Source organism: Triturus cristatus, chromosome 10 (assembly GCF_964204655.1).
Source record: "Triturus cristatus chromosome 10, aTriCri1.1, whole genome shotgun sequence".
NCBI classification, from domain to species: Eukaryota; Metazoa; Chordata; class Amphibia; order Caudata; family Salamandridae; genus Triturus; species Triturus cristatus.
In genome coordinates, this window is record NC_140593.1 from 977,809,075 (window position 1) to 977,821,970 (window position 12,896).

At 45.7% G+C, this 12,896-nt stretch overlaps 1 protein-coding gene across 3 annotated transcripts in view; it reads left to right on the plus strand.

The window, feature by feature from the left end:
• Nucleotides 1-12,896, plus strand: part of MINDY4 (MINDY lysine 48 deubiquitinase 4) — a 512,572-nt gene that overhangs the window by 281,163 nt on the left and 218,513 nt on the right. For all 3 annotated transcript variants that reach the window (XM_085628881.1, XM_085628884.1, XM_085628882.1), the window contains exon 7: nucleotides 8,587-8,696. In XM_085628881.1, the coding sequence (XP_085485007.1) occupies nucleotides 8,587-8,696 (110 nt within the window). The remainder of the gene's footprint in view (nucleotides 1-8,586; nucleotides 8,697-12,896) is intronic.

Below are 12,896 nucleotides of genomic sequence, written 5' to 3' on the forward strand. Positions count from 1 at the left end.
CCAGTAGCAAAGAAAATAGCTCCTTTTTATGATGGAAAATCAAGTATACTAGTACAAGACCTCACCTTCCAGCTTAGTAGAGCACATCGCTGGATTTTCTTAGGCATTTTAGGCTCAGTGACTGTTTTCCCGCAGCTACAGTTCCTACTCCTAACTGGGTGATTGCCTCATTAGGGATTTGGGAAAGTAGCTAGCGGAGTCCCATCTGGCATAAGCCCTTATGATCATGTTCAGGAGTGGGTTCCCGGTGAACAAACCAAAATCATTCCTGGTACCACAAAGGAGGTTCAAGCCCACAGTGGACATTCTGACCTTGGAAACTGAACCTACCTTCTCCTTCCAAAAAGAGTACTGCCATTAATCTGGCTTCTGGACCAGAACCTATGGAGCCTAGCATATCAGCATAGGATCTTCTGTGGCATCAGGGACTACAGGCATTGTTTATGGTGGTGGAGTCTGAAGCACCACTCTTGACATACATGTAGTTTTTGTATCTCTGCCTGGTAGACCCCTTTGAACTATTGCTGGACAGTCAGTGTGCGCCTTTCCCAGGCATCTCTGACCATTCCTGAGATGTTGGGCTCACGTTTCATGTTCTTAGCAGGCTCTGTTCCATCTACCAAAGTAGTAGATAAGAATTTCGAATGATTCATCTAGTTTGGACGGGGAAAAAGGTCTCAGTTTAGGGTGGAGGGGCTCTTCATCAGGAAATAAAATAAAAATGTGATGGGTGGCTAAACCTGATAGTGCTCAAAGTGTCCTTCTTGGTCCTAAAGGCTTCCATCCAGTGATCAAGTTCAGAGTGGTGATTGTTCATTGGGACAATACCACAGACCTAATTATCGTATAGTAACATAATGGAACTTGCTGTGCGCACATATATTTGCTTGAGGTGGATTCAGAAGTAGGCCATCACCCAGGCCATTTGTTTGCTGGTTCACACATGGTGGAGATTCACAACCAGAGTGTAGCAGCCTTATCTGGAATCTCCAATCCCCACCATAAACCATCTTCTAAACTTGTAGGTGTCCAGATGTTAATGCTTTTGCAACTCACCAGACTTTCAGGTAAGGGCAATTCTCCTCATGGTTGGGCAGAATCACATATATCTGCACCTGCACGCTTCTGTGATTGAGGTGAACCTGTGCCACCGCCATATTTGATGAGCTTTAATTTTTTGCCAAGACAGAATCTGGACTTTGTTTTCCATCGAAAAACTGTTGGTATCTCTAGTTTGGTTGCAATGATGATGGCTACACCAGCTCCTTCGAGAATTCCTGCATTTCCCTCTATTATACCTTGTATAGGACAGTTGCTCCATCTAGTGTCAAAGTATACTGGATCAGATGGTCCTTGGGGATCCTCCATCAGTCAAACCACAATTACAGATAGAACTGTGCCCAAGTAATCAAAACATCAAGTTCAAGGAATGTACAAATGCTGTATAAAAACTCAACTGCTATTACTGGCCTTCTAAATATTTTGAAAAACACTACTTGGTTGCAAAGTCACTGACTTCTGATCTGAATTCCTTTTTGGGACACCTTCTATCACTACATTTTCGTCTTTATTGGTCTAGCTTAAATTCATGAAGACCCAATTTAGTTTCCATTGCATTAAAGAACCCAACCTGTGCAAACAGTACATTTGCAACTTGTACATTACTTGTATTTTTTTTAGCAACAAGAGTGCTACACAAAACATTCCTTTTTTCTCATCTTTTGTTTAGTTAGGACAAGTAATACTCTAGTATTGGCAGAGTTATGTAGCTGTGCATAATGGAAGCAAGGTTAGTTTGGGTAGCTGCACAGAGTACTACCACCTGCGCCGATTAGATTGTTTTTAAAAACAGAAAGCAAGGTCTGATCAGCAAGGTATAGGAGCACAGAATCTCACTTCACCATGTGCGCCAAAACTCTTTCATCTGTACTGTGGAACATAGATTATCCAGTATTGGGGTATCTTTCATAGATTCACATGCTTAGAATCATCCCCGCCGACGAGGTGGGTGTCTTGCGGTACAATAAAACATATACATAATAGTCATAAAAATCATTATACAATAGGCTACTATGGACAGTAAGGTCACTACATTAGCCTATCTTAGTCTTTTTGTAAAAAGAACCAAATTTGAAACACAGCCAATCAGGCTGTAGCACCCTCTTAGAACCCTCCACAGAGAGGCAAACCCTCAGATTTTTTACCGCACGTCGTGTGACAGGGAGTCTCCCTGAGCTCTGCTCAGTTTTTCTTCACCTTTGGCTGAACTTTGTGAGTAGATATGTCTGATTCATCAAAGAAAAGCTTGTTTTTGCCTTGCTCTTCATGTGGGAAGAAGAGACTACATTTTGAGGATTCCCACAAGGAATGTATTTATTTTCTTTACCCAGCACACAAGGTTAAAGACTGCAGGATTTGTTGAACCTTCCCTGCCAAGACTTTGAAAGACAGAGAGGGAAGATTGCTGGTTTGGCTGGAGAAGTTGAAGGCTGCATCTGATGTTGTTTCTGGAGATGATGGCAGTGTGAGTCCTCAGGCGTCCACCCCTCTGACCAAAAAGAGGGATAGATCTGGTGATCCCCCTGAGCGACAGAGTAAGACCTTGAAGAAGCCTCACTCTGAGACTGGTCACTCTTCCTCAAAAAAAGAGAAGCTTTCATTCTCTTCAGAGGTGAAATCTGTTGAAAAAATTAAGATTTCAGTGAAAACTGCCTCAAAACAGCAGAAACCTCATTCTGAAATCCCGTCGATGTCGAAAAAGCACAGTCGACGATGAAATCTCTTCAGATGATAAGTGATTCCTCGACGTCGATGAAGAAAATCCCGTCGTCGACTATCGCTTCGTCGACAACAGCACCGTCGACGATTATATCATCGCCGTTGACTATGCCAATCTCGTCGACGCCTACTTCGTCGTCGAGGGGACACATGCCATCAACTCTTTTGACGTCGACAACGATACAACTCTCGTCGACGGGTCCACGGTTGACGACGATACTACTCCCGTCGACGGGTCCGCCGTCGACGACGATTCAACACCCGTCGACGAGTCCACCGACGACGACAGCGGCTTCAACGACAACATCGCCGACGATGTTTTTTCCGTCGACGATTACAACGTCGATGGTAGCTTCTGTTATGGCTATCTCGGCTGATACTGATTCACCGTCTGTGTATATCTCGTCAACGCTGATGCGTAAAAGGCCTACATCTTTACAGATTACGCCAGTTTTAACATCAAAATTGTCATCGTCATTCTCATCTTCAAGAAACTATTACCAGGACGTTTCTCATATTTCGCCCTTGCCTCCTAGCCATTAACTGGAGCAGTAAGATGATGATGGACTTTTTAGCCCAGCATGTAACCCTTCTCAACTCCGAATCAAGTATCAGGATGATGAGGAAGAGTACTATGAGCCTTGTGAGTCTCTGCTGGGTCCTCAAGAGGCTTAATTTCAGCAGGAACCTATAGTGCACATGCCTATAGCCTTGATGAGGGATTTGACTGCTATGTTGAGGGATTATCATACACACTTTCCACCAACAGCGCTTGTTTCAACTCAACCCACTACATTGGCGGTTTTGCAGATTGCAAGTCCTTCTGCCCCTATTAATGTACCTCAGGAGGTTGTACCTGTGCAACATTTAGTCCAAGATGATGATGGCGATACTGTGGTTGAAGATGGGGAATTACCAAACTCACCCACAACTGTGGATGAATGGGATGAATATTTGATTCCTACGCCATCCTCACCAGTTCCTCAGGCAGTAGATTCCCCTCCTGAGGATATTGGAGCTTTTCACGCTATTATGGAAAGGGCAGCAACCAGGTTTCATCTTTCTGTATCTGTGAAGCAAACAGATTGTTTCCTTTACGATTTTAAGGACCAAAGTAGGAAGTCTGTGCGTTCTATCCCTATAATAGATCATATCTGGGAAGAAGGGACTAAAATAATAAACTCAATTTTCAGCGCCTGCTATTCTCCCTAGAATCGATAAAAAGTACAAAGCACCGGATAATGCTCCTGCTTGCCTGTCCGGACATCCTAGACCAGATTCCGTTATTTCACAGGCGGCTCAGCGTAAGTCTCGAAATCCATCCATTCCTGTAACAGCACCACCGGATAAGGATGGGAGGCGCCTTGATAACATTGGTAAGCGTTTCACCACCATGGCGGCTGCTTCAGTTCGTGCTACTAACTCTTTGGCGATTCTAGGTAGATATGACCGCCAACTATGGTCGGACATTTCTCCATACCTTCATTTCCTACCTGATGACAAGAAGCAGGAGGCAAAGAAAATTCTTATTGAAGGAGAAAGGGCTACTTCGGAAATGATTGATATTTCTATGGATTTAGCCTCCTTGGGCTTTCGTCAACTTGCCGGAGCAGCAGTTCTTAGACGTCAGAGATGGTTGAAATCTACCACCTTTCGCCCTGTGGTCCAAACGAAGATTTTGGACATGCCATTCGATGGTTATATGTTATTTGGAAAACACATAGATGAGGCTTTGCAAGACATCATAAAAGATACTGACACTGCCAGAGCCCTTGGCATCTTACAATATAGGAAGACTCCTTTTCGAGGATATAGGGGCAGAGGATCGTATTCCTTTCGTGGTGCCTATCAAAGATACCAAAACCAAGGCAATCAGGGAAGATATAATTATCAACAGCAATCCTACAGAAACCCTCCAGCTGCCGCTTATAGACAGCAGAATAGAAGACGTCAACCTCAAGGCAGGGATTCTGCTAGAAAACAGTGACGACTTCTTAGCACCTGCAGCAGATCTGCCACACCATATTTACAGGATTCCGAATGTTTCCCGTCATCTCAACAATTGGAAAAGATTAACCAGAGACAAGTGGGTCTTGGATATTATAAAATGTGGGCATACCCTGGAATTTGTCAATACCCCACTCCTCATCTACCTTTAAAGAAACATACCCCACATCTTGCTCTTCTCAGGAAGGAAGCAAAAAACATGCTCTCGAAAGGAGCGATAGAGAGAGTGCCTCGCTCTCAAGTGGGGAAAGGGTTTTATTCCCGCTTTTTTCTAATAAAGAAAAAGTCAGGGGAATGAAGACCTATCCTGGATTTAAGAAAGCTGAGCAAATATCTTCAAAAGAAATCCTTTCGCCTGGTCACCCTTCAAGAAATCCTTCAGCTTCTGGACCATGCAGATTTCATAACAACATTGGATCTCCAGGATGCGTACTTCCACATCCCCATTCATACCAAGCATCGGAAATTCCTTCGTTTCACTGTGGCAGGTGCCCATATCCAATTCAAAGTCCTTCCCTTCAGCCTGCACTCAGCCCCAAGAGTTTTCACGAAATTCCTGGCTCTGGTGGCAGCTCCTCAGACTTCAAGGCATACAATTATTCCCTTATCTGAACGATTGGCTAATAAAGGCTCCTTCCTTTTGGAAGGCTTCTCGAGCAACGTCCTCATGCCTACAGCTATTTCAATCCCTGGGGCTGTCCCTGAACATTCAAAAATCAGTTCTTTGCCCTTCTCAAAGAATTCAATTTCATGGGGCAGTGTTGGATACTACCCGGGACAAGGCATTCTTGTCCAAAGAAAGGCAATCGAGTCTCATTTCTCTGGCATCAGAACTCCTAAAAAGGAGATTTGCTTCTGTGAGACTCATCAAATCATTCCTGGGAATACTATCATCAGCAATTCTATTAGAATCTCACAGCCGTCTAAGAATGCGGCCGATTCAAGAGGAACTAGACAGTCAGTGGCTGCAGATCTCGGGGTCGTTCGACGACCTAGTGGAAATTACTCCAGTTATGCGAGAAGCGCTTTTCTGGTGGCTGCGCTCCAAGAATGTCTCAATCGGGCTCACTTTTCTGCCTTCCATACCGGACTTCATCCTCACTACAGATGCCTACCTAGAAGGGTGGGGTGCACACCTTCAGGATCTTTGTATAAGAGGAAGGTGGTCCGCTGCGATGGCGAAGATGCATATCAATTTCCTAGAACTTCGAGCCATTTTCCTGGCATTGCAGTCCTTTCTCCCAAGGCTTCAAGGGTCAACAGTTCTTATCAGAACCGACAACACCACTTGCATGCACTACTTAAACAAGCAAGGAGGTACCCGTTCTCACATTCTGTCTCAAGAAGCTCAAAGTATTTGGGAATGGCTGCTTTCTCACAATATCACGATCAAAGTGGAGCATTTGCTGGGGATTCACAACACTTTAGCGGACACTCTGAGCAGGACCTCGAAGTCCTGTCACGAATGGGAGTTGGATCAATCAGTCGTGGAACACATATTTCAGACGTGGGGCACACCAAATCTGGATCTCTTTGCATCCAAGGACAATCGGAAGTGCACATTCTTTGCCGTATGGAAACCGGAGAAGGGCTCGTGGGGTAAAGCCTTCATGATGAGATGGACAGGGATCTTTGCGTACGCATTTCCCCCTTTCCGTTGATCCCAAGACTTCTACGCAAGCTCAAGATGGAGCCATGTTGCATGATTCTCATTGCTCCGCGATGGCCGCGTCAGCATTGGTACACAGAGCTTCTCCTACTGTCCAAACGCAGACCATACCGCCTTCCTGCAGTTCCGATCTTGTTATCAATGAGCAAGGGCCAGATACTTCATCCTCGTCCAGTCCAATTGCATCTTCATGCATGGTTTCTGGATTCACAGAATTCAAGGAGATAGATCTTCCTCAAGATTGTAGAGATATTCTTGCTAGGGCAAGAGCTCCTTCTACCTTAAAGACTTATGCTTTGAAATGGAAACGATTCTGTGCCTGGTGTACTGACAGAGATCTACATCCTGTACGATGTTCTCCAGATAAAGTTCTGCCTTATCTCCTTTCGTTATTTAAGTCTGGTCTTATGTTTACTTCTGTCAAGTTGCATTTAGCGGCCATATCGACCTACAGACATTCTGCAGGAGCTGCATTCCTTTGCTCTAATCGCTTGATCAAACAATTTCTAAAATGGCTGTTCAGAACTTTTCCATCCGTCAAAGCCCCTCCTCCAGAATGGAGGCTTAATCTGGTGTTACAACAACTCATGAAACATCCTTTTGAGCCTGTTTACAAGGCTGATCTCATAAACCTCTCTTGGAAGACGGCACTTTTAGTGGCTCTCACCTCTGCTAGGAGGGTCAGTGAAATCCAGGCTTTCACTATCAAACAACCTTATTTGAAATTCACCAACGATTATGTCCTCCTCAGAACTAATCCAACGTTCATTCCGAAGGTTCCCTCTACTTTCCAGCTTAATGAGCCGGTTATACTGCGTTCTTTCTTTCCCAATCCTTCTTCCTCTGCGGAAAAGACTTTGCATACCTTGGATGTTAAAAGATGTCTGAAATGTTATATTTCACGTACTGTGTCGATCAGAAAGTCTGATCAATTGTTTATTTCTTATGGTGGTCAAAAGCCTGGAACAGCAGTTACGAAATCCACTATTGCAAGGTGGATTGCATCTACTATCCAATTCTGCCATAATAAAGCTGGACATACTTTATCTGCGAAACCCAAGGCTCATTCCACAAGGGCAGTGTCTTCATCTACAGCTCTTTTTGCCGGAGTGTCTATAGAGAAAATTTGCCGTGCTGCGACCTGGAAAACGGTGCACACTTTTTACACTGCATTACTGTCTGGCGACAGAGGCTGAATCCGCTGTGGGTCAAGCAGTGTTTTGAAACCTTTTCAAATAAGGTAAGCCTCTGTAAGGAGATGACTAATTCATTACTTGTTCACATATGCATGGTGTATTGTTTATTCTGTTTTTTCATACTTGCTTCGTATGTATATTTATATATATATTTCTCTCTCTGTATATGTTATAATATTTCCCATTATTTGGGTTAGAATGTTGTATTGCAGCGCTGTATTGGTGTAACGAGGTATCTATTGTTTTTTCTTATGCTACCCACCATCCACTATACATCTAAGAATTTTTTACTGCTAACTATTCTGATTCTAAGCATGTGAATCTATGAAAGATACCCCAATACTGGATAAGAAAACAAGTTACTTACCTGTAACTTTAGTCATCCAGTATTGGTATCTTTCATAAATTCACATGCGACCCACCCTCCTCCCCAGAGAGGCTTACCTTATTACCTGTACAATTATTGTCACTTGTGCTCCGAAAATCTGAGGGTTTGCCTCTGTGGAGGGTTCTAAGAGGGTGCTGCAACCTGATTGGCTGTGTTCCAAATGTGGTTCTTTTTTCAAAAAGACTAAGATAGGCTAATGTAGTGACCTTACTGTCCATAGTAGCCTATTGTATAATGTTTTTTATGACTATTATGTATATGTTTTATTGTACCGCGAGACTCCCACCTCGTCGGTGGGGATGATTCTAAGCATGTGAATCTATGAAAGATACCAATACTGGATAACAGGTAAGTAACTCGTTTTCATATTAACTATGATGGACGAATGGGTTTATAGATCTTTCAGTAAAGTTTGTCTGACCAGTTCGTACATGTGAGCTTCTCTGTGAACCTTCTGGTATCATTTTCTTTTACTAGGAAATTTCACACTGATAATTTCAAACAGCAGCACTCTGTATATATTACAAGAAATACATCTTGTTTTTCAGATGATGTGGACGATGAAATGTTAGCTGGGGAAATTCATAGGACCCCCGTCCATTTTCCAGTCAGTAAAATTAAAGTGGAACCAAAGGCGATTGACTTTTCCCAAGCAAAGGTAAGAGATGTCTGTGACGGTGTAATGAACCTGTTTTCAAAACTTGAAGAAACTTCTTATATCTGATTTCTTTATATTTTTTTAGAAGAATGTAAATGTAACTCCAAGCCTTGTTTTGTTTTGTTGGGCTGCAGAGTTTCCAACAGGCCAGTAGTGCTGGTAATAGACTGGCCCAAAATGAAGGCTGCTTTGTGTGGGGGTTAGGTCTCATGACCTTCAACTTCAGTGTTTTTGTGCTTGTACCTCCACGTAATTTGAGATTGTTTGTCCTTTTTGTTTGACCATTCTTACTAGACTGTGTATTCTTGTTCTTGTTCACTATGTGCTCAAATCACATTAAATATTTTTTTAATGTTTTTGTTATTTAGAAATGTGGCCTTTTCTCCTTTCATATTGAATGATACAGAAACAATTCTAGGTAATTCATGATGAGTATACATTCATTAGTGTGAATTTACCATGCAAAAATATGTCCAAATCAGTGAAAGAATTTTCAAACCTTAAGCAAGATGATAAACAAGTAATATAAACACTGAATGTTATTTATGCTGCTTCTGCTCATCTCGAACAATGTCACAATATCAGCAGCATCATGAGAACCATGAAAATATTCATTGAGATTTTTGTTTGGAATCTCAGAATTGCTCTCCTTTTTATCCAAAAGGCCAGATACTTGGTTACCTCTTCCTGCCACCAGCGAGGGGTTTGATCTGCAAGTTTAAGCTGATTCATTTGTATCTTTTTTTTTTTTTTTTTTCAAAATCCTTTATTCAGCAGATAGCGTCAACACACGGCTTGGTGCCTACAACCTCGACGGGCCGGCAGCGTAGCAAGTTAGACAGAAGAGTGTGGGCGTACACAGCGGTTTGCCAACAACCCGAAAGGGCCGGCCGCGTCACAGTATATATGTGTTTCGTTTCCTTGTTTTGTGCGAGGACATTATAATGGAACACTATCACAGCGTACATTGTGCAGCAGAGGAGGGAGGAGCAAAGAAAAACAAATGGGCAGTCCGTCACCGACATCGCGAACATCAGGGTCCAATCAAGGAAGTGCAGCAATAGTTGCTCAAAAACGAGGCTGCAAGGACTTACACGTCTAGAGGGACCACTCCACTCTCCATCGGTCCGTCCATCCCACTCTCTCTCTCATCCATACAGGGATCGCTTTGCACGGGGGGGGGGGAACACACCTATCCTCCACCGTCAGCAGCCCGGCGGGCTTCTCCGCAGGCTAATGCGAGGGGGGGGGGGCCCAACTCCGTGCAATCCACCCTACTCTGGTGCCCCATCAGGCGTATCAGGCGTTGCGGCCGCTAGGTAGCACCGCAACGGAGCCCATATGTCCGCGGGACGGGACGTTGTTGGCAACAGTTCAGAATATGTGCTAATCTGCTCTTGACAGTAGGTAAGGTCACAAATCCAGTCCTTGAACTTCGGGGCTCTGCCCCTACCCCATCGACAAGCAACCCGTCTTTTAGCAATGAGGAAGGCAAGCGCAATAAATTTGCGGTACCCCGCGCGTATGGGCTCTACATACCCCAGCAGAGCAAGGAGGGGGGAGGGCTCCACCACGGAGTCGACCATTTTGGAAAGTGCTTCACATACTTGACACCAGAAGCGGCGTACTGCTGCGCATTCCCTCGCAAGGTGCAAAAAATCAGCCCCGGGGGCCCGGCATCTATCACATCGGTCATTATCCCGAAGCCGAAAGCGGCAAAGTCGCGCCGGGGTACAATACAGTCTGTGGACATATTTGTAGTGTATTATCCTAAATCTACTGCTAGCAGAGATGCGTTCCGTCTGCAACAAACAGAATTCCCACTGTTTATCCGTGAGCGGGGCAGGCAGCTCTTGGTCCCATTTAACACGAGCTGCCAGTGAAGGCGCCGGCATGGAGGAGTGCACCGAACGGTATATTTTAGAAACGAGTTTGGTCGGGACGTCGTCGCGCAGGATGCGGTTCAACGGTTCCATGGGCGAAGGCTCCTGTGGAAAGTCAGGCACAAGTGCCCTCATCCCTTGTCGAAGCCTGAGGTACAGGAAGACGTCGAGTGGAGAGGGCTGCATGCCTGCATACAAGTGGTCCATCGATCGAAAGGTGCCATTATGGAACAGCTCCCCCCATGTCGAGACGTGGATGTTGTGCAGTAATTTGTGGAAACCCGCTTCCCGCAGTAGGAGCATGCTAGGGTGATAAGCCAGGGGCAAGAGCGGCGCGTATAGGAAATCCAGTCCTACCTTAGCAGTCAAGTGAGTCCACGCGGACACCGTACTGAGCAAAGCCGAGGGCGTTTTATCTCTACTTGTCACCGGGATATACAATGCGCCCTCAATGGGGACCGGGTGCGCCAGCCAGTGTTCGGCCGCAAGTTGGGGCATATATCTGGGCTGTCTTATCCAGAAGAAAGCGAAATGTGCCTGAGCTGCATAATAGTACAGTTCAAAGTCGGGGATGCCAAAACCTCCCTGATGATACGGCTTTATTAGAGTCTCCCATCTCAGCCGAGGCGCCCTGCCACCCCACACGAGTCTAATAAGTTCAGTGCGCAATTGCCGGAAAAAGAAGGCTCCTGGATGAAAGGGAATATTCAGGAATAGATACAGCAATTGAGGCAGTATCACCATTTTGACCATGGACGATCTGCCCGCCATAGAAAGAGGAAGGGAGTTCCAGCGCGTCACATGCTCCGCGATGCGCATAATCGCCGTACCGTAATTAGCCCGCATGAGTTCCTCCCTGTTTTTTTCAACGCGTATGCCCAGGTATTTAAAGTCACCCTCACACCAGGCGAGGGGGAAGTCCATTTCAAAACGCTCGGTAGAAGGCGTTAAGGGGAATAGACAAGACTTGCCCCAATTTATCTGGACCCCAGAAATCTCACCAAAACGGATAAACTCCCGGAGGATCGTATTGAGATTGACCACAGGGTCCTGTATGTAGAGAGTGATATCGTCTGCATACATAGATACCAATATCTGTCTCTGAAAGCATCGTAACCCCTTGTCTTTATGGTGTTGCCGCAATCTCGCAGCCAGAGGCTCCATAGCGAGGGCAAACAGCAGAGGCGATAGCGGGCACCCCTGCCTGGTGCCCCTGGATATGGGAAAAGGAGCAGATAGCCGACCATTCACCAACACCGTGGCTTTAGGGCCAGTGTATAGTAATTTAATCCAGGAAATGAATATACTGGGGAACCCCATACGCTCTAGCACTTGGAACGCATAATCCCATTCCAGGGAATCGAAGGCCTTCGTGGCATCAAGGAAGACCGCGGCCATAGGAAGGTCATCATGTACCGAGTTCAGAATGGAAAAGAATGTGCGCAGGTTATGGGACGTCGCCCGGCCGGGCACAAAACCAGCTTGGTCAGGCAAGATCAAGTTGGGGAGTAAGAGATTAATGCGAGTTGCTATGAGCTTAGCTAGTATTTTCACGTCACAGTTTAGCAGAGAGAGAGGCCGGTAAGAATCAACGTTATTAGCCGCTTTGCCTGGTTTAAGCAGGGACGTGATGAGGGCCATACGCATGGATGGGGGCAGGGAGCCGACCTCCAGAGCATCTTCATACACTTCTCTCAGGACAGGCGCCATAAAGTCGATATAGGTCTTATAAAATTCAATGGGTATCCCGTCAAGCCCTGCAGTCTTACCCGACCGCATGTGCATGATAGCTTCCCGCACCTCGTCCAGTTGGAAAGGGGTGCTAAGAAACTTCTGTTGCGTAGGGCTGAGCCAGCCAAGCGAGACATCCCCTAAGTATTCCTGCAATTGGAGACCTCCGGCTCGGGTAGACGAGTAAAGCTGGCGGTAGTGCGCAACGAACCTATTAAGGATATGTGTGGTGTCTCTGTACAACACGCCGTCCTCCCCCAAGAGCTCCACGATGGTATTAGAAGGCCGCATCAGACGCACTGTCGCCGCCAAAGCTTTACCCGGCCTCTCACCCTCGCCATAGCGGCGAGCGACCCAGTGCCTGCCTCTGAATTTCACCTCTCTAGCGGCTTCATCCATGTACTCAGTAACCTTCTCGCGGATGTTCGCAAGCGTGGCATCATCGGGATTGGCCGCCAGCGACGTCTCGAGCGTCCCCAAGTCCGCCTCCAAGAGGCGAATGCGCGCCAGTATGCTCTTCAGTACACCCGACCCTTTGGCAATGCACATGCCCCGTAGCGTTACCTTAAATGCATCCCAAATGGTG